The following is a 19,919-nucleotide window of genomic DNA, read 5'->3' on the forward strand; positions in this document are numbered from 1 at the left end:
TACCTATTCAGTACAAGGATTCGCCCTGTAATAATGGGAGGTAATGTGGGACTACATCTCACACATACCTTAAGCTTGGTTTCAATACGGATGCCGATTTTTTTAATGTTTCTTCACGTGACCACGCGACAGGCGGAGTACAGAAAACAGAATACCAACCATACAATGGGAGGTCTTTGACATATAAGTACCGGTTCTCGTCTGTCTTTCCTTTTATTGTCAGTCCGTTACACGCAACTGAGGGTGCGTCCCGCTGTTTCTTATTCCATGCTAGCTAGACACTAAAGTACTAATCTATCGACAATAGGACTGACTTGTCTATATATTTCATCAAAGTATACAGTCTAGGCCCAGCACGATCATGGTGGGACAGATTGCAGACCCAAGGTGGGTTCATGGATGCATGTCATCTTAAACATCCTAACAACTCGGGCGCGTAGCTTGGGAGATACGGAACACACATCAGAAACAACCTTCGAAGCCATGGATTTGAGTGGACAAGAGGCACAAGGATGCCAGCAACCCGCCGAGGGCATTCAAGTACCTCTTGCTCGTTCGTGCTCGAGGAAAGGAGGGGAGCATCAGAATGACCTTGCTCCACTCTTCCGTCTCCCAGACGAGATCCTCGTGGAAATAATAAAGCACGGCGGTGAGACGAAGACAGATGGGAGAGGCGACAGTTTGGAGAAGACGGTGTCGCATGTGTCCATGCGATGGCGAACTATAGTCATCTCTAATCCGTCACTATGGACCCATATCTCTGTGTGCCCGGAGGAAACACCATCATTCCTTCTAACGCGTGTTCATCGTTCTTTGGATATGCCTATTGATATCGACATATGTCCTTGGCCAACGCCGTTCTCCAGAGCTGCACCACAGTCGTTACTTGTTCAACTGAACATCATTCTCCGTTATGCAAGTCGGTGGCGCTCACTCACTCTTCGGTCTGGACTGGTGGAACCGATGTTCTCTTTTGTTTTTCTTTATTTTACGCGTTACGGAACATATCTACCATCCCTCGAATGTGTGAGGCTATATGGTTCTGAGATGCAAGTCCACCTTTGGTCGCGGGCCCTCTTTTTCGACGAGCCTTGTACTCCAAGGCTTTCTACCCTTGAGGTTACCAACATGAAGATACAGCCTGCCATAAATGCCTGCAACTCGACAATCACAACTCTAGTCCTCACAAAAGATATACCATCAGAGATTGTAATTATGACTTTCAACGATTTCATGCGTGTTTTCGCCTCATTTCCTTTCCTCGCTTCATTGGTAACCTACGGTCTCGTGGTCGACATTCCTTCATATCAGTCGTTCACTGGCAATCACCAGTACCCCACCCTCCGCACCCTAGGCATCCATCGCATCGATGACGCGCGTTTTTCCTCGTTGATCGTCACTCTTGCATTAATGTTTCCCGGTGTTACACACCTCAATTTGACAGGGCCGTGGGCTGCTTCCTCGTTACTCGAGGCTGTACGACAAGTATCTGCAGATCAGATATGGCCAGGCCTCCAGAAACTCGTGCTGAATACTTTTATTGGCCATGGATGGTCACAAATCCATCCATTCCTTGAAACGCATAGTGGTGGGGACGGCAAATATAGGGCACACTGACAAAAAGGATGGCGAATTTCATCCCGTTGGGATTGTTGGTCATGGAGGACAGGATGCTAAAGTGGCGTTTTCAATTGGACCTTTATGGCACACGTCGGACTACAAGATCAGAAAATGCATGGTGGGTTCTGTGGAATCGATTTTTACTTCATATACTATGATACAACTGCAGATTTGTACATACAGTAAGTACTAGTGTTTGATCATGCACACGCATGATGTCTTCAAGAATTAAGTTACATACGTATTTTCTCCCTATACAGTTGCACGCTGAGCGTCGTTCGTACGTTTTATGTACAGCCATGCACAGCAGGGAACGTCATCAGGGATCGAGAAGACCCCGTATTTTGCCAAGCGCTCATAATCTAGTTCCAACCCGCCATCGCCGCAAAAGCCTTCTGGTGTTTATCCCTGTCAGCTGGTACGTTATAGCATGATCAATCGATATGAAGTTGCAGTAGGTGGTTCCCTTCTGTTCGTACGTGATTTCCCATACAATCTCTTGTGAACATGCCTGGATTGTTATCATTATGGGCTGACAAGTATCGAAACTACCGTCCATTGTATGCACCACAAAATACTATGCGTGATATGAATTAGCTAAGCTCGTCAAGTTGCTCTGGGGTAATGATATCTGTAAGGCCGAAAAAATCGTCATCACTCGTAGACCGCTTGGTGGAGGTAGAGGTAGAAGTGCTATTTAATGCGTCCTCAGCACCCTCCAAAGCAACTGTGATCTGCTGGAGAATGCTTTCGATATCAGAGGAGGCGCGCTTCTGGTCATCAGCGCGTCCCAAGTCCGTGTCAAGCTCGCGCTTCGTACTGTTGCTGCTTCCATCAAGGTCAGACAGTATTGTCGCAATAGTACCTCCCGCACTAACAATCCCCGCCGTCTTCCCTAAAATGCTTGAGACGCTAGAGGGGATCGTAAAGCTGCGGTCTTCGAATTGGTAGGCTGGTCCACCCAAAGCTCCATTGACATCAGCTCCGTCAGGAGTTTGGTCCAAGTCCCGCTTAGTGCTGTTGCTGCCATCAAAGGCGTTCACAATCTCATTAACACCTGATCCCAGGCTAATGACACTCCCGATATCTTTGAGCCAGGTAGACGCAGTGCTGCGCTCCTCGACGGGAAGGATAGAGTCCGCTTCACGTTTGACGTTAATATCGCTCAACACAGAGCTACCTTCTTGCAGGATAGCCTGGAGCGCTGCAGTGACGTCTGCAGTGATATCGCGCTTCCTTGCGAAGGGCAAGTTGTTTAACGCTGCTGCGATGGCTTGAACGATATCGGAGGTAGTGTCACGTTTGGAACCAAGCGACAGACTTTCCCCTGGCAGGATCACTGTCCCTATCCGGGGAGTGGCGAAACCGTTGCGTACAAATGTATCGACGACCGTATTGTCATCCGTTGACGCTGTATCCTGTCTGGAAGTGATTCGATGGAGACTGCGAATGCATTCAGTGGGTCTGCTCGACGATTGTCTGCGAGGAACGTACGAGTATGGGGCAGGCGCTGCAAGACTTGGGACGGTTGAGGCTACGGCGGCGAGAGCGACAAGGGCAGCAAAGCGCATGATGGTCTTGAAGGTCTTGAATGAGTGAGGCTCGTAGAAATTTGGAAATCAGCGGCGGGTCGAGGTATGTGAGAATGAGAAGTTAATAGTAGCTGAATGAGAGTGTACGAAGTTTTCAAAAACAATAGGCTGTAACATGGTGAAGTTAGTAGAAGGCAATCGGATGGGATAGAATGAACGTACTGCCTGCACCTGGGTGAGCCGTGAAAGCGAAGGAAGTAAGAGGGCTGAGGAGTTAGCAGCTGAAGTGCACGCCTTTTAAACAGGAGAAGATCATAGCTGACGCATCAGGTTGTGCCTCCCCCCACAGGTCATAGGGTCCTACGCGTTTCAGTAGTTGGATACACTCCTTGAAACTTACCTGTGCTGCGTTGATGCCTTGACTTCCATCGAATGATGAGTAGTTTGAAGATGGACATCCGCTTTAGGATGCTAAAATGTTGACGCGGCACTGAGCCTATATTGACCCGGCCTTGATACGGCATGGGTGAAACTTGAAATGGGGCGCCGGACATGGGAAACTTGATGAACTGTCCGACATAGCGGGGACGGGCGGGTAACCAGCATCTGCAGAAAAGTAATCTACTGGACACCGCTTAAGTGCACTGTGGAGTCAGAGTCCAGATGAGTCAATAGAGACCGCTCAAAGGTTTGTGACATGCCACTACAAGGTGGTTCATCTGCATCCTCCGGTATAACTCCATGTACGGCGTACTGTAGAACTGTGAGTGACTGGAGACGGTGTATACTTTTGCAGCCACTATTTGCTGTGACTCTTGTGGCGGAACTACGAAGTCCGTGGCTCGCTGTCATGTCAGTACCATTAATGCCATTTCGTACTTTCCGTGGAAGAATTTGTGATTCACTGATGATATGTAACTGGTCATGGGGAAATCGAAGTAAGAAAAGGAAAACATAGTAAACAATTACATGACGCTGGTCAAATATTATCTGGATCTGACAAATATTTATTCGTCAGATATGGCTCAAGATGAGGTAACTAAATCAGCTAGTAGGTAGAAGGGAGGTGTCGGGAGTATCAGCAATATGCGCAGCATATGCTGACATCCCAACATGACCTTGCGTGCCCATTATAGCAGACGGATCCCATGCATGAATCCACTGCCTGCCGATGGTCGAGATGCCTGGGTCTTCATCACCACCAGCATTATGGGCCAGCCGTAGTGGGAGGTGCGCATTCGGGTGGTGGAGAGGGGCGTAAGCAGTGGTGTTGGTGGAAGGACGATGTGCAGCCAAATCATCCTTGAGGTCCCGGAGTGAAATAGTCAGATGTCCGAGCCACGACAACATCGACCTCCACGACATCCGAGGCATTGAGGTGTTGCTCCAATGCTGTCAAACGTCGACCGAAGATCTCCTCCACCATACCCACTCTTGCATCCAACGCATCCACCCGTTCATTTGTAACAAGGAGATCTAATCTCCTGCCGAGGTTATGGATGCCCTGCATGATGTCCCTTCCAGTTGGCTCAGGGTCCTCAATCTTGTCAAAGGCAATTGCAACCTCCTGCTTTGTCTCGAAGGTTTGAGGCCCCTCCAGCTTATTGTCAACCTGACATTGGCTTGCCAGTCCAGGTATCCTAATCGTGTACTGTCCAGTGGCCGCGTCACGCTCCAAGTCGTGTTCTCGGTAAGCGCAGTGAGGTCTTGCGACCAGAGGGTGTTGCATCGACCTAGGAAGATTTCGGCCTCTTGATAGTCTGACGTGATGTAGGCACGCAGGACCGGGGTGAACTTTGCCGTGCAACTATTATCTTTCCTTTCGCATTATGAGTACTCCGAAGGAGAAATAGAGTAAACATGTCATACTCAACATTGGGGAAGTAGAGTGTGGGCGTGGGCATTAACTCTCCATTGTCAATGAAGCCTAGAAGTGGACAATACACTCAGGTGAAAGAAGAGGAGACAATGATGAGTCACAAACCAAATGCGAGATCTTGAACGGTCCCAGTGTTGTTAAAGACCTGCACGACGCCGGAGGTTCCCGTCTGAGAGGGCTACACGAGATATTCGTCATAGTTGAGATAACCATCAACGGGAGCCAGACTTACAGAGAAATGATCTTTGTCTTTTGTCAGGGTTGCCTTATGGCCGTGCTGCATCACGGCTTGCATTGGTGCTAGAAATAACAGGGTAGATGATAGTCGCTCACATCGATCTTGACGGAGGTTCCAGTGCTGAATATCCTCTCATCCGAGGCCTGGGTTGTAGAGAAAGCAAGCCTATACACCAAATAAGCGAATTTCATGACTATTGTTCTCGTTGATCATCTTACTGGTCCGTGTAAGTCGCACGATACCTGTATGGACCTGGAGAGAAGGATTATATATGAGTTAGCAACTTGGCAGTAAAAGGACGCGAACACTCACCCATCTTCCCAAATTTCATGACCCTGAAAAATTGCGAAGTCAGAAATTGTCCCAGGCGAAAATAGGCCCGCTTACTTCTAAACTATCGAGAAAGTGTCCTTGTATAACCCTGGCAGGTCGCAATGCTAAGCGAGCGTGATCGTCGCCTCCCGGTCGAGGTTGTTGCTGCAAAACGATGGCGAGTCGGGTGAGAAATTTAGGTAGAGTAGGATCACAAAGATACTCACCACTGGAAGTTCAAGGTCCTGGTGAAGGAGTGTGACATTGTTTCGAATCGTCGCGGTGTACTAGTTGTGATTGAATCTGAATTGAAGAGCTTAGTTAGAGGCTCAATTGATAAGGGAATCCGTCGCATAAGCTGTACATACCTATATATCCAGATTGTAAAATAGAGCGCCTTTTTCACCCGAGTCTCGATGTCCAGTGGGTTATTTTAGGTGCCTGGCATGGTCCTCGAATGGAAAAACACTTACCACCTGGACCAAGCCGCTGCCACTGTGTCCCGAATTGCAGATTATGAAATTCGACACAGCCACTTGGAACTAAAACCGATCAACCCATCCGAGAACACCACTGCTTCACCATGAAGGCTATCATATACTCCTACTTCCTTCGCTTTCACGGCTCACCCAGGTGCAGGCAGTATGCTCATTTGGGGGCGCCTTCTACTGACCCCACCATCTTACAGCCTGTTGTGTTTGACTCTCATTCACCCATTAACTTCGTATTTTCACAAACCTCGACTCGCCGTTGATTTCCGAATTTCTATGAGCCCACTCATTCAAGACCTTAAGACCATCAGGCGCTTTGCTGCCCCTGTAGCCCTCACTGTCGTTGTAGCCTCGACCGTCCCAAGTCTTGCAGCACTTCCTCGTACGTTCCTCACAGATTGATCAATCAAAATGAAGTCACAATAGGTGGTTCCGTTCCTTTCGTACGATCTCTTGTGAACATGCCTGTCTGTCATATACCAAATATTATAGCCTGTATCATTATCATTATGGGCTGCAGACAACTATCGAAACTACCGTCCATTGTATGCACCACAAAATACTATGCGTGATATGAATTAGCTAAGCTCGTCAAGTTGCTCTGGGGTAATGATATCTGTAAGGCCGAAAAAATCGTTATAACTCGTAGACCGCTTGGTGGAGGTAGAGGTAGAAGTGCTATTTAATGCGTCCTCAGCACCCTCCAAAGCAACTATGATCTGCTGGAGAATGCTTTCGATATCAGAGGAGGCGCGCTTCTGGTCATCAGTGTGTCCCAAGTCCGTGTCAAGCTCGCGCTTTGTACTGTTGCTGCTTCCATCAAGGTCAGACAGTATTGTCGCAATAGTACCTCCCGCACTAACAATCCCCGCCGTCTTCCCTAAAATGCTTGAGACGCTAGAGGGGATCGTAAAGCTGCGGTCTTCGAATTGGTAGGTTGGTCCACCCAAAGCTCCATTGACATCAGCTCCGTCAGGAGTTTGGTCCAAGTCCCGCTTAGTGCTGTTGCTGCCATCAAAGACGTTCACAATCTCATTGACACCTGCTCCCAGGCTGATGACACTCCCGATATCTTTGAGCCAGGTAGACGCAGTGCTGCGCTCTTCGACGGGAAGGATGGAGTCCGCGTCACGTTTGACGTTGATATCGCTCAACACAGAGCTACCTCCTTGCAGGATAGCCTGGAGCGCTGCAGTGATGTCTGCAGTGATATCGCGCTTCCTTGCGGAGGGCAAGTCGTTTAACGCTGCTGCGATGGCTTGAACGATATCGGAGGTAATGTCACGTTTGACGCTAATATTGCTCAGCACAGAGCTACCTTCTTGCAGGATAGCCTGGAGCGCGGCAGTGATGTCTGCAGTGATATCGCGCTTCCTTGCGGAGGGCAAGTCGTTTAACGCTGCTGCGATAGCTTGAACGATATCGGAGGTAACGTCACGTTTGACGCTAATATTGCTCAGCACAGAGCTACCTTCTTGCAGGATAGCCTGGAGCGCGGCAGTGACGTCTGCAGTGATATCGCGCTTCCTTGCGAAGGGCAAGTTGTTTAACGCTGCTGCGATGGCTTGAACGATATCGGAGGTAGTGTCACGTTTGGAACCAAGCGACAGACTTTCCCCTGGCAGGATCACTGTCCCTATCCGGGGAGTGGCGAAACCGTTGCGTACAGATGTATCGACGACCGTATTGTCATCCGTTGACGATGTATCCTGTCTGGAAGTGATTCGATGGAGACTGCAAATGCATTCAGTGGGTCTACTCAATGATTGTTTTCGAGGAACGTACGAGTATGGGGCAGGCGCTGCAAGACTTGGGACGGTCGAGGCTACGACGGCGAGAGCAACAAGGGCAGCAAAGCGCATGATAGTCTTAAATGAGTGAGGCTCGTAAAAATTTGGAAATAAACGGCGGGTGGAGGTATGTGAGAATGAGAAGTTAATAGCTGAATGAGAGTGTACGAAGTTTTCAAAAACAATAGGCTGTAACATGGTGAAGTTAGTAGAAGGCAATCGGATGGGATAAAATGAACGTACTGCCTGCACCTGGGTGAGCCGTGAAAGCGAAGGAAGTAAGAGGGCTGAGGAGTTAGCAGCTGAAGTGCACGCCTTTTAAACAGGAGAAGATCATAGCTGACGCATCAGGTTGTGCCTCCTCCCACAGGTCATAGGGCCCTACGCGTTTCAGTAGTTGGATACACTCCTTGAAACTTACCTGTGCTGCGTTGATACCGTGACGTTTGTCGAATGATGAAGTAGCTTGAAGATGGACATCCGCTTTAGGATGCTGAAATGTTGACGCGGCACTGAGCTATATTGACCCGGGATACAGCATGGGTGAGACTTAACAGGGGGCGGACGCGACAAAGATGAAGCTTGACTGTCCGACACAGCGGGGATGAGCAAATAACCAGCATCTGCAGAGAAGTAATCGACTGGACTCCGCCTAAGTGCACCTGTGGAGTCAGAGTCCAGATCACGATTAGAGTCAATAGAGACCGCTCAGAGGTTTGTGACATGCTACAAGGTGGTTCATCCTCCCTGGTATAACTCCATATACGACAAGTACCTCACCGAGAATAAGATTCTAGTGTTTCAAGCATTGATGCATGATGTTGCATGGTATAGAAAAGTTTGTGCCTGGCCATTCTTGAGTCACGCGTACGCGTGACATCTACTCCCCTCATAACATTTGCATTTCAATCGACATCCACAACTCTGCAGGAGTCTGGACGTCGGCAGCAAAGGACTTGTTAACGAAAAACATATTCATATAGTATGTGCACGGTCTGAAGCTTAAGTTCGAGCTGATTGATTCAGATTGACTCGGATCAGTTTTTTCTCAGCGATTTGATCAACGATCAACGATTTTATATTGGCCAGTGACTACTATCAGTGATCGCGCGCACGCCCGATCAAGTTGACTTATAAGTCACAATCTTGTTTCGAAATTGCATATCCGACCAGATGTGGTCATCTCGATGGTCCGAATGACCTCGATCCCAGTGAGCCCATTGTCGAGTTTGGACCTTGTCGCGTTCGTCCTTCACGTGCGAACTGGAGTCTCGGTAACTCAATAATGCACATACACTCGTTGGCTGGACTATACGAATGATGTACCGAAGCCCATCAAAATCTGGGCTTGACGGAGGCATTGCTCGAGTGGGGGCTAGAAATGCGGTAGTAGTTGAATATTGTTACAAATATATCTAAATGCGATGTATGCGGGACAGAAAAGACAGTCAACTATTATTGAAGATGCAGGGCAGAGTAGGGACAGAGGTAACTCATCATCCAGGAGGTCCATGTCATTATTAATTTGCCGGACGGCGGTCTCCTTCAAAGCGGCGAGTTGTTACAAGATATGAGCATCTCCTAGAAGCAGTAGTGGTGCAACAAAGCTTATGTATCTTGATACGATAGCCTCGGCGACTTTGAGACAGGAAAATCTGGGAGTTCATACAGCAACGTCAGTTGCCTGCAAGTCCGAATCTATCACGTCTCCTACTGATAGCTGCAGGCCAGCCGGCAGCAAAGTGCGACATCTCACGAGTGCAATCTCTTGAATACGAGTACTAAGAGCCCCTTTGCCAGCACTACGAATGAGTGGTCAGCCATATTTCAGCCAGGTTCGCAGTTAAAAGGACAAACATCAGACGTGTGTGAAGCCGAGCCGTCTTCTTCTTGCTTGTGGTTTTCCTGTTGTTCCTGAGTTATGGAAGTCAGTTTATGCGAGTATGTAGCACAGCCGTATAAGAGGATCATAGCCGATGCATCAGATTGTACCTCCTCCCACAGGTCGTAAGGTCGTATATGTTTCAGTAGTTGGATACACTCCTTGAAACTTACCTGTGCGGCGTTGATGCGTCTGTTAAATGATGTGTAGTTTGATGATGGGCATCCGCTTCCTACATTCCAGAATGAATATAGGTCGACGGATAAAAAGGCCTGAATGAATATTGAAACTTTGAAGACATCTGAGTCGGTGGTTCAACCGGAACTTGAAGCAAAGACTGCCGTTGTCCGGAGCAGCCCAGATGGCGCAGCATGGCTAATGTTTGTAGCTGGCATCAAACGATCAAATTGAAGAAAATAAACATTATGATATAAGGGTTGGTGAAACGATGATCGTTTCCTATCGTTACCGTGACTGACTCGGGCGTCGAGATTCAATTGATGTTTAAATTGCGCACGGCGCAAGCCACCGCGGCAAGCGCTGGCCTCCTTGGGACGGCAATGCTTGACTATGATACATCATCAATGCATCATCCCTGATCATTCTACTACCCAGTGATTTATGAGTCCACATCTGCGACCCGCAGATAGATGAAATTAAATACCAGTAGAGACTCGGACACAGAATAAAGCTGCGTTATTCTTCCGAATTCATTAGAGTAGGATCTGAAGGTTCGAGTGGCATAGTTCTGAGAGTGCGTGAAAGAGCCGAGTAAAACAGGTTCTTAACAATATTCAAAATTTGACACCATACTAATACCACTGGCATAGTGAGTGCCAGTGCTAGTGCACTGCTAGTAGTAGTACTTGACTGAGGTTGATTTGCACTTGTTTGACATGACCTTTAGCTTTCAATAAGGCAAGACAACGCCAGAACGCGACAAGTCTAAACTCTGCCTGAATGCTATTCTGCCGCAAAATTCCAACCAGGACTCCCATTTACATCTCATGTAGATCACGATTACCTGCTCTGTGTCGATTTCTCTCTACAGCCACTGATACTTCCGCAAGCAAGCCATTCTACATCACTACACCAATATTCTATCCGAACGCAGGTGTCTACTCCGTTTCCTCCATAACTCCTCAACTAATGTCTCTCAGTTCCGCACATAGGCCATCTGTACTCCCTCGTCACCGCTGACATATTTGCTCGCTTTACGCGCATATCTGAGCCGGACCGACTGGTGCACTTCCTGACAGGAACAGACGAACATGGTTTAAAAATACAAAAGGCCGCCAAGGACCGCGGAATAGAGCCTTCTGTACTCTGTGATGCTCTCAGCGAGCAGTTTCGTGTGTGTCCCAGTTTATCTCTTTTCAAACTCATTGACACAAAATGTATTGCAGAGGCTTGGTAATCGTGCCAACATCAGTAGTACAGTATTTTTGCGCACGACCGAAGCTAGACATAGAGAAGCTGTGGAACACGTTTGGGTGTGTATATTTCTTATTAAATACCCGACGTTCTCAATTCATACCACGTAGCGCACTCTTACCGCACAAGATCTCATCTATAAGGGCACATATTCTGGATGGTACTCCATTTCTGATGAATGTTTCTATACCGACAGTCAGATCACTTATCTGCCCTCCTCTCTAACTCCTGTCTCTATTGAGACTGGCTCTGCAGTTGAGTGGTCCAGCGAGTCAAACTACAAGTTCCGTCTTTCCGGCTTCCGGGAACGTTTGTTAGACTACTACACTACCAATCCGAAATCATTACACCCCTCAGCTCACAGAGAAAGGCTGATACAGACCTTGAAAGATGAACCTCTTGATGACCTGTCAATTTCACGACCGCGGGAGAGATTGAGTTGGGGCATTCCCGTTCCGGGCGACATGTCACATACTATGTATGTGTGGTTCGACGCACTGACGGTGTATCTCACTGGAGTTGGATTTCCTGCTGAGCAGCAAGGATCACTGTGGCCTCCGAACATCCAGGTCATTGGGAAGGATATTGTTCGGTATGTCTCGTTGTACGCCGGGCTTCATTAATAATACCTGATACCGGAATCAAGTTTCCATGCTTTGTATCTCCCTGCTATGCTCCTCGCGATGGGAATGCCGCTCTCGCATACACTTCTTGCGCATGCACACTGGACAGCACAGCAGCGCAAAATGTCGAAGTCTATAGGCAATGTAGCGGATCCATTCGATGCCATGGATACGTGGGGTGTGGATGCCGTCCGATTTTACATGGCACGCGTCGGTGGTCGTTTCAGAGACGATGTTGGTACGGCTATTTACCTTGTTCTTTCCCCGCGTATTTATGAAGGTTATTTGACTTCCAAGATTGGTCTCCTGAACAACTCGAGAAGCACGCGGACGAAATCCGTAGTTTGCTCGGCAACTTCTTCTTACGCATCACCTCGAGAACAATCCAGAAACGTGTAGCGTCTGTGCCTCAACTCACGTTTATTCAGCTCCTTGATCAGTCCCTCGATGGCCCTAACGGTGACGTGCTATCATCGCTACGTAACCTGAAGGGAAGAGTTGAACAATGTATGGAGAAGTTTGAGGTGGGGGATGCGCTTGATGCCATCATCCTTGTCCTTCGAGAGGTACGCAGTCTTGTTCATTTCGTGTTTAACCCCGCTGACGAACTTCCAAGGCGAACGGCGCATTAACACACACCGCGCCCTGGTCAACCCAAAGTCCGCCTGAGGCCGCACAAGTGACCTATCTTCTCTCGCTCGAAGTTCTACGGGTTACTGGTATATGCTTGCAACCCTTCATTCCAGAGGCTGCGCGGAATCTATTGGATGCATTGGGTGTTCCGAAGGCAGAGCGGAACATGGATGCTGCAGCTTTGGGTAAGGGCAGGGTCGGGGAAGTGAAGGGTGTGAAACTTTTTGAGGGCAAGAGAGAGATAGCCAGCGGGGGTCAATAATTGTCTGCTGTGTAAAGCCAAGAACACGTGTTCGTCTACATGAGTGAGAGTACGCGTGCGCGCTCGATGCCATCACAGTGCACACCCCATCTACGAATGCCGTCGTACGGAAGGCTCCGGAGCTCGAAAAGTTTCTTTCGAACAATATCGTGATGACCACTTCTCTGCTCGTTCCCCAACACGTTGCATATATCAGAGCTCTTGGAGATGTTGGTTCTTCTCTTACTCAGCGAACTGATCTCTGAGCTTTCAAGCAGAGCAAACATGAGCTGTCCTATCATCTCTCGGCTCACCTAAAGATAAACGCAGTATACTGGTCCCTGACTGCTCTTTTGATCATGGGACGTGGGGACGCGTTGGATCGCGATGAGATGATAGAATTCGTTATGAGCTGCTGGGATGAAGAGGCAGGTTTGTTCCCATCGAGAGATCCATGCCATCTCGAGTTCACAATCCGCAGGTGCTTTTAGCGCTCATCCTGATCATGACGCACACCTGCGTTCTACTCTCAGCGCAATACAAATTTTGTTGATGCAGAATGCGCTCAATAGAGTTGATGTTGACCGTGTTGTGAACTGTGCCTTGTTTATCTATTGTCGAATGGTTTACATCACTGACATGGCTCAGACATCTTATCTTTGCAGCAACCTTCCGGAAGTTTCGCAGGCGATGCCTTTGGCGAAACTGACACGCGTTTTTTGTATTGTGCAGTCAATGCTCTCTCGCTTCTCGGCAAGCTTGATAAGCTGGACGTTGAGAAAACGGTCGCTTATATCAGGCGTTGCAGGAATTTCGATGGTGGATTTGGAGCTGTTGCAGGTGCAGAAAGCCATGCTTCACGAGGTGAGCATTGCAACACAAATGATTTCGGAACGTTGGAGCGCCATAGTATTTGTTTGCGTTGCGGCACTCGCTATTCTGGACAGATTGGATGAGGTCGATCAGCCGACCCTGTATTGGTGGTTATCGGAGCGACAACTTCCGAATGGAGGACTTAACGGACGCCCTGAAAAACTGGAGGATGTGAGTTTCTGTGCACATGACTGCCCTGCAGTGTTCCTGATTCTCTGTTTACAGATTTGTTATAGCTTCTGGGTGTCATCCGCCCTTTCTATCCTTGATAAGCTTACATGGATAGACTCAAGTGAACTGGAAGCATTCATTCTCTCTGCGCAAGCCGAGTCAGGAGGTATTGCCGACCGCCCGGGCGATAGGCCTGATGTCTTCCATACAATATTTGGCTTGGCCGGTGCGTAAGGTGTTCCAATATCAGAACCAACCTCGGAACCGTCTTCTTGACAGGTCTGTCATTATTGGGATACCCGGCACTAGTGGACCTTGACCCAGTGTACTGCATGCCTGCGAGTATCATTGAAAATCTGGGTCTCAGGAAGGGGTGGAAGGCTTTGCAGAGAAGAACTTCATGATTTGCGTTTGGATTGAGGTTACATATATTGAGGAATTTACTGGAAGAAGTGAGCAGAGTTTGAAAGCAGAATCAGTATAGTATTTGCCTGAATTGTGGGCAAATTGCGGGTATGATACAGCCTACACGTGTATTAAAACAGGTTGCGAACCGCATTGGTGATGGAATCAAAATAACTAATCACATTCTGGATCATGACTCCTCTAATGAAGTAGAATAAGGTATAAAAGTACTACAGCTGTGCCTACACACTGGGCGGCGGCGGCGCTGAGGAATTAATCAGCACGAGGACGCATGATGGACACCCGAAATCACTCACGGCAGCAATAGTTCTCCAGCGGGTCGCAATGTTGGTCTTCGGGGCACAGGATCAAGCAAGGCGAATCTACAGATGTCTGAAAATCCATCAGTCCTAACCGACCAACAGCATGCACGTGGCGTACTTTCAGATCATCCTCACTGGTTATAGCAGGACGGTAATGGTATTCCGGCTGAATAGTGCTAGAATGAATGCCGTTCAGATGCAGAGCCTTGCGTATGTCCGCAGCGATAGGCATGAAATCGTGATTCCTCGAGGCCATGACGTGTACAGATGCGACGATCTTGGATTCTGAGAGTTGCCAGATGTGAAGCTCGTGTACTGATAGGACGCCGTCTACTTTCAGGATGGAATCGCGCACGTCTTCGAGCGATACAGTGTGTGGGACTCCTTGGAGTAAGATGAACGAGGCATTCCGAACTGGAGTGGAATGAATTAGCGTCTCCGCTTTAGAACACAGCTAGACGTGTCATACCTAGAGGTAATGCAGATGTGAAAATAATAATAGTGATGACGATGCTGACTGCAGGATCGAGGTAGAACCGACCACTCCACTTAGTGAGCCAGATAATGAGACCTGTCACAATCACACCAATGTTTCCGAGAGCATCACCCATGACGTGAAGCATTAGGGCGCGCATATTCATTGACCCATGTGAATGACCGTGATTGTGACTGTGGCCGCTCGGAAGTGGGGCCTCGATCGTGAAGGATTCGATTTTGTCTTGCTTGCTATCGAGAGGAGTCTCTATAATGTTTATTTCTACTGAACCGTCAGGAACCATCCGGATAGAACGAGATGATGATGAGGCGTTTCGCTGGTGTGAACTAGGGGAAGCTATGGCAATATCCTGCGCGGCTTGTGAAACTGCAGCTCGGGTAGCGGCTGGGTGTCCGTACATCGAGGAGTAAGATCCTGTGCGACCACGAACTGTGGTCGATGAGTCCTGAATGGGTTTGTCGTCGATGGCAGTGTGCGTTGCATGTGATACATGTACATGGTTGATCTCCTTGTTGCCATGAGAATGACCATGCGAATGAGAGTGACCATGTTCTGAGATATGGATGATGAATATGACGAGGTAGTTGAAATAGTGCGACAGTACCATGGAACAAGAGAAATCCGAAAATATTTGAGGCCAGACCGCAAGATCCCACTATAACCACGAGAAGTGGATGCGATACATCTTGATGGTAGGGTAGTGGTGAAGGTATGTATGAAATGGTTGTTGAACTGACCTTCAATATTAAAGAAGCGTTCCACTGCCTGCAAACTAACGGAGAAACACAATGCAAGTAGGAAAACACCATTGGTTAAAGCTGCAAGGATTTCGGCCCTTTGCCAGCCATAGGAGTAACGAGAATGGTCGGCGGTCTTTCCTGTTAACTGTTACATATGATTAAGACATATGTTCACTAAATAAAGACCGGGTTTGGGTCGAACCTTGATAGCATACAAAGCGACAACCAAACTCATCACATCACTACCAATGTCATTCATATCATGTGGTAGAAATGAAGGTTGACACTTACTTGAGCATGTGGAAACTATCGGTTACGAGAGCCAGGGAACCGACAACATAACCTGTTGATGGGTGAATTTAATCATTGACCAAAGTGATAGCTAAAGATGTGACTGACCGACGACGAGTTCCAAGAAGAAGAATAGGATATCAATGACAAGCAAGAGTGTGATGCGAGCTGAACGAGATAGCGCCATTGTGATTTATACCCAGGGTCCTTGGCAAAGCACTGGCAGGCAGTAGAGAGAATGAGAGAGGGATTTAAGTAGGAAGGGGTGTCGAGCTTGGAAGTACTTGAACAAAGGACAAAGAACAGTATTGGAATTGTGCTCTAACGTCACAGTTTCAAAGGGCCGCTACTAGCATTATTACTTCGCCTCCTGACTCGGACACGAAGACCGGATATATCAGTCACGAGTAAACCGCGTGTCCACTACCTCATAAAATTCAGAATGGCAGGACGCGGATCTCCGGCGGGACATTCAATTCAGTGCGAATACGGGTGGGTTAACTCAACAGGACTTGACATCATGATGCCGGCGTGCATGCGGATCATGGTGCTTAAATCTATTTCTAGTAATTCTCAGGGGGGTCGAACTCAAAAATCACGCAGTCTACACGTGGGGACTGTACCCTGGACTAGGGCGTAGACTTGGAGGAGGTCCTTATCGATGTGGCGTGAGCATGCAGAAGTTCATCAGACCGATTTTATGGAAAGTGCGAGATATTTGCTTCTGGAAGTACAGGCTTACCGTTTGGAAGGGAATCTATTAATATGGGATTCAGAAAAGTCTGAAGCTGAGCCTTACCGTCTCGGTCATCGATTTGAAACGTTTAAACATCATTGATCCATGACACCGAGTACTGGTATGCGTCCAGGGATCACTTCCTCATCACGCTTTTGTGGGGAAAGTTCCGCGGAGGGAGTGTGCTAGATAGGCGGCAAGGCCTATACCCAACAGGCAGTAGATATACCCAATATTTCGGTACCTGCTATGTATTCAGTTCCCATAACAAGTCGAAGACATGATTGAATTGTCACTCACAATTCGACGATGCTCTCCGATCATCGTGGGTGCCCGGGATTCTATTGTACCTCAACGTTGGATAAGTTCATCCATGTTAAGTTGGTGTGAGTTGTTGACAACACGTCGATACCGAGGAGACTACCGCCGATGCACTCTAGTAAATCTATATCGCCAGCAGATGTCACCGCGGTGCCGGAGTTGAGATACTGGTTAAATTTGAAAAAAAAAAACGCGTAGCACGTGACTCGCCACGGCTGGGAATCCTTCTTTGGTCACCTCCTGTCCAGTGTCCACACCCTCTGTAACTCTTTCCGACTTGAATTAGTTTTCCACAAAACCCTCTCCTAGATGCTTTCTCTCCCTTCGCAGTCGTAGACACCTAGAGATGCCCTCGGGAACGCCCTATGCCTCATTTGCACTCCCTTATCCCATCCGTGTTGATTGTTTCACATGCACAGCTCATCTTCCAGCTCCGTACAACACACCCGCACTATATCTCCTCACCCACTCCCATACCGACCACATTGTCGGCCTATCTTCAAAATCATTTGCTTCACGGGTACTATGTTCGCCTGATACAAAAGAGATGCTCTTGAGGCATGAGATTTATCCGGAGCGCGCAAAGAAATATGCAGGTGAAGTTGCAATGAGGACGTTTGCTCATTTGAAACTTGAGGGTGGAGCATTTAGTAGGGATTTGTTGGTGAGTCCGAGAGTTCTTTTCACGCTCATGTCCTGTCCTGATACATTTAAATTGGCATAAAGCACGCAGTTCCATTGAATACTCCAACCGAATTTGAGTTATCGCCCACTGAGACGGTGATCATTACGCTCATCGATGCAAATCACTGTCCGGGTGCCGTTATGTGTGTTTTATTTCATATGTTTTCTCCCTACCGCTCATCCCTACACAATAGGTTCCTCATCGAAGGTCCTCGTGGGACGATTCTTCACACGGGCGACGTACGCGCCGAACATTGGCTACTAAAATCTCTAACTCGAAACCCGTTTCTCCAACCATACATCCCGGATACAGAGGAAGACCTCCGTGTTCTCATAGCGCGAGGTGGCCAAACAGCAAGCTTGACGAAAACACTACATGCGATCTATTTGGATACGGCGTGCATGTTGAAAGGAACTGTTGTTCCCACAAAGGTGATTATTCAAGATACTGTCAGACTAGTCAATGGTTTACGAACGTGAGCAGGAAAACGCAGTCAAAGGCCTGGTCGAGCTCATTGCGTTGTTTGATAAGGATACCAATTTCTTCGTAAACTCGTGGACTTGGGGATATGAGGACGTGCTCAAGGGTATCGCGCGGGCGTTCCAGTGTCAGGTAGGCAAACATCCATTTTTACGACTTCCAACTATTTGTTATGGGCGATCTTTTCGTTCGTTTTGGAAATCATTGCAACTTGTATTTAACTGTTCTCGTCTTGCCATGGCACATATATGCGCTTACATGCTGCTTGCATTCTCCTTTTCACTGTGTTCCGTGCTGCTTGATATGTTACCTGCCGTGTCATCTCTGCCATTACACGTAGGGTCCTGTTTTATTGACACATCTACATTTCCAGATTCATGTCGATCAATACAAACATGCGGTCTACACGCATATATCGGACCCCTTTCTTCGTATGCTGGTCACTCGCGACGCGACAAGCACTCGCTTCCATGCTTGCGAACGGTTTAAGCGGTGTAGTTTCGTAGATGTACCCAGGTATGTTATTCCATCTTCTATTAATCGACTTCGCTCACCAATGGCATATTGTAATTACCGTCGTGTTCGTTAACTTATCTGTGATGGTTTACGTATGGCAAAACTTGCTACGTGTATTCACTGGAATCAGATTCGACTTCAAGAATGATTTAGCGCCACGGAGCATCGAGGAAAGGAAGGTCGTATACATCAACCCTGTCACTATGGGATGCGCGCAGTGGGAAGGCTATTGTATGGATGTACGAAGACGTCTTGCGATGGGGAAGGATATTGATCGCTTGGTCGGTATCACGCAATTTCTCACCCTTCATCTGTTCCTCCATTGTTGACTTCAGTTGATACAAGACACTGATTTTGGCATTCGTATAGCTCGTGCCTCTCGAACGACATTCTCCCTTACCAGAACTGCTCAACCTTGTCTCCCTCTTCCGCCCGCGTCGGGTGATTCCTAATACCCTTGTGCCCGCTCTCGGCGGTCTCGACTGGACTGCGATGAACGCTATGTTCAAGGAGTGCATGGCACCGCCCATATATGACCGTGGTGATCCCATCACAAATGAGTTTAGCTCGTTGGGAATTGTGCACCCCAGCGTCCTCGATCTTGCCTCCCTCAACCTCGCCGATACAGATTCGGCAATGAAAAACCTTGTGGGCGACTCTGCTGAACTCGAAGCTGGGAAGTGGGCGGATGATGGGAGTATGCGACGACGGCTGGAGGTGCTTCGAGGGTGGTTAGGACCAAAGGAGAAGAGAATTGTCGATCGAGCACTCGGACGTCTACCGAATTCACGTTCTGAACATGGAGGCTCATCCCCGTCATTGTCGCGGAACAATTCTGCGCCGGAAACTCCCAAAAGGACTCCCAAAACCCGCCTGCAGGTGAAACGTTATGTGGAAGACTCGGATGACTCGAGCTACTATGATGGGTCTGATGCACATGCCAGGACTGCGCGCCTGCTCTTTGCTGGGGATTACAGCATGGAAGGGTCGATTAAGAGCTGGTTGTCATCGAGCCCGTCGCATATATCAGGGAGTGATGCGCAGATTATCGGTACCGAAAACTTAGGTCCTGTGCAAGAACAGTTTACTGCAGCTGCAACATCAGAAGCTGTCGTCCAAGCTCTGGTGTTGGAAAGCAGCGTTCAGGTCCCGGTGTTTATACAAACTACCGACACAGCGCTTGTCCCAGATATCACGCTCTCTGCTG

The 19,919-nt window shown here is 48.2% G+C and overlaps 9 protein-coding genes across 9 annotated transcripts; 5 read left to right on the forward strand and 4 right to left on the reverse strand.

Annotated features, from left to right (window-relative positions):
• The first annotated feature begins 104 nt into the window (after positions 1-104).
• F5147DRAFT_416981 (uncharacterized protein) lies at positions 105-1,658 on the forward strand. The gene is made up of 3 exons (XM_041429716.1): positions 105-243; positions 308-387; positions 441-1,658. The coding sequence occupies exons 2-3, from the start codon at positions 362-364 to the stop codon at positions 1,615-1,617; spliced, it is 1,203 nt and encodes a 400-aa protein (XP_041287473.1). The 5' UTR covers positions 105-243; positions 308-361; the 3' UTR covers positions 1,618-1,658.
• Positions 1,659-2,213: 555 nt separating this feature from the next.
• On the reverse strand, positions 2,214-3,191 carry F5147DRAFT_779083 (uncharacterized protein; the record flags this gene model as incomplete). Its single annotated transcript, XM_041442241.1, has 2 exons — positions 2,214-3,063; positions 3,115-3,191. 2 exons carry the CDS (start codon positions 3,189-3,191, stop codon positions 2,214-2,216), a joined length of 927 nt encoding a protein of 308 aa, XP_041287474.1.
• A 761-nt stretch (positions 3,192-3,952) lies between these two features.
• Positions 3,953-6,058, reverse strand: F5147DRAFT_840366 (uncharacterized protein). The gene is made up of 12 exons (XM_041444286.1): positions 5,950-6,058; positions 5,809-5,884; positions 5,657-5,746; positions 5,582-5,604; positions 5,488-5,521; positions 5,365-5,434; positions 5,264-5,308; positions 5,137-5,209; positions 5,022-5,079; positions 4,824-4,971; positions 4,507-4,764; positions 3,953-4,454 (listed from the first exon to the last, which is right to left on the reverse strand). The coding sequence occupies exons 4-12, from the start codon at positions 5,598-5,600 to the stop codon at positions 4,197-4,199; spliced, it is 963 nt and encodes a 320-aa protein (XP_041287475.1). The 5' UTR covers positions 5,601-5,604; positions 5,657-5,746; positions 5,809-5,884; positions 5,950-6,058; the 3' UTR covers positions 3,953-4,196.
• Positions 6,059-6,163: 105 nt separating this feature from the next.
• Positions 6,164-6,545, forward strand: F5147DRAFT_417061 (uncharacterized protein). Its single transcript, XM_041429717.1, has one exon. The coding sequence runs from the start codon at positions 6,226-6,228 to the stop codon at positions 6,472-6,474; it is 249 nt and encodes an 82-aa protein (XP_041287476.1). The 5' UTR covers positions 6,164-6,225; the 3' UTR covers positions 6,475-6,545.
• A 105-nt stretch (positions 6,546-6,650) lies between these two features.
• Positions 6,651-7,934, reverse strand: F5147DRAFT_779085 (uncharacterized protein; the record flags this gene model as incomplete). Its single annotated transcript, XM_041442242.1, has 2 exons — positions 6,651-7,806; positions 7,858-7,934. The coding sequence occupies 2 exons, from the start codon at positions 7,932-7,934 to the stop codon at positions 6,651-6,653; spliced, it is 1,233 nt and encodes a 410-aa protein (XP_041287477.1).
• Positions 7,935-10,640: 2,706 nt separating this feature from the next.
• On the forward strand, positions 10,641-12,798 carry F5147DRAFT_719945 (tRNA synthetases class I (M)-domain-containing protein). The gene is made up of 7 exons (XM_041438794.1): positions 10,641-10,858; positions 10,905-11,098; positions 11,151-11,237; positions 11,289-11,770; positions 11,825-12,039; positions 12,099-12,367; positions 12,418-12,798. Exons 1-7 carry the CDS (start codon positions 10,705-10,707, stop codon positions 12,694-12,696), a joined length of 1,680 nt encoding a protein of 559 aa, XP_041287478.1. The 5' UTR covers positions 10,641-10,704; the 3' UTR covers positions 12,697-12,798.
• F5147DRAFT_820634 (rab geranylgeranyltransferase) lies at positions 12,487-14,123 on the forward strand (the record flags this gene model as incomplete). The annotated part of the gene is made up of 7 exons (XM_041443672.1): positions 12,487-12,905; positions 12,954-13,107; positions 13,157-13,273; positions 13,324-13,539; positions 13,586-13,719; positions 13,774-13,945; positions 13,999-14,123. Exons 1-7 carry the CDS (start codon positions 12,849-12,851, stop codon positions 14,121-14,123), a joined length of 975 nt encoding a protein of 324 aa, XP_041287479.1. The 5' UTR covers positions 12,487-12,848.
• Positions 14,124-14,138: 15 nt separating this feature from the next.
• F5147DRAFT_642401 (cation efflux protein) lies at positions 14,139-16,431 on the reverse strand. The gene is made up of 9 exons (XM_041433089.1): positions 16,083-16,431; positions 15,975-16,026; positions 15,886-15,925; positions 15,681-15,828; positions 15,548-15,628; positions 14,917-15,495; positions 14,566-14,861; positions 14,442-14,517; positions 14,139-14,389 (listed from the first exon to the last, which is right to left on the reverse strand). The coding sequence occupies exons 1-9, from the start codon at positions 16,159-16,161 to the stop codon at positions 14,367-14,369; spliced, it is 1,374 nt and encodes a 457-aa protein (XP_041287480.1). The 5' UTR covers positions 16,162-16,431; the 3' UTR covers positions 14,139-14,366.
• A 946-nt stretch (positions 16,432-17,377) lies between these two features.
• Positions 17,378-19,489, forward strand: F5147DRAFT_536762 (beta-lactamase-like protein; the record flags this gene model as incomplete). The annotated part of the gene is made up of 7 exons (XM_041430166.1): positions 17,378-17,695; positions 17,758-17,858; positions 17,910-18,147; positions 18,200-18,328; positions 18,570-18,712; positions 18,843-18,993; positions 19,082-19,489. Coding segments are annotated over 7 exons (1,488 nt in total), but the record flags the coding sequence as incomplete, so codon positions are not given.
• Positions 19,490-19,919: the final 430 nt, after the last annotated feature.

The sequence above is a fragment of the Suillus discolor genome, assembly GCF_016758755.1.
Source record: "Suillus discolor strain FC423 chromosome Unknown F5147scaffold_80, whole genome shotgun sequence".
Lineage (NCBI taxonomy): Eukaryota > Fungi > Basidiomycota > Agaricomycetes > Boletales > Suillaceae > Suillus > Suillus discolor.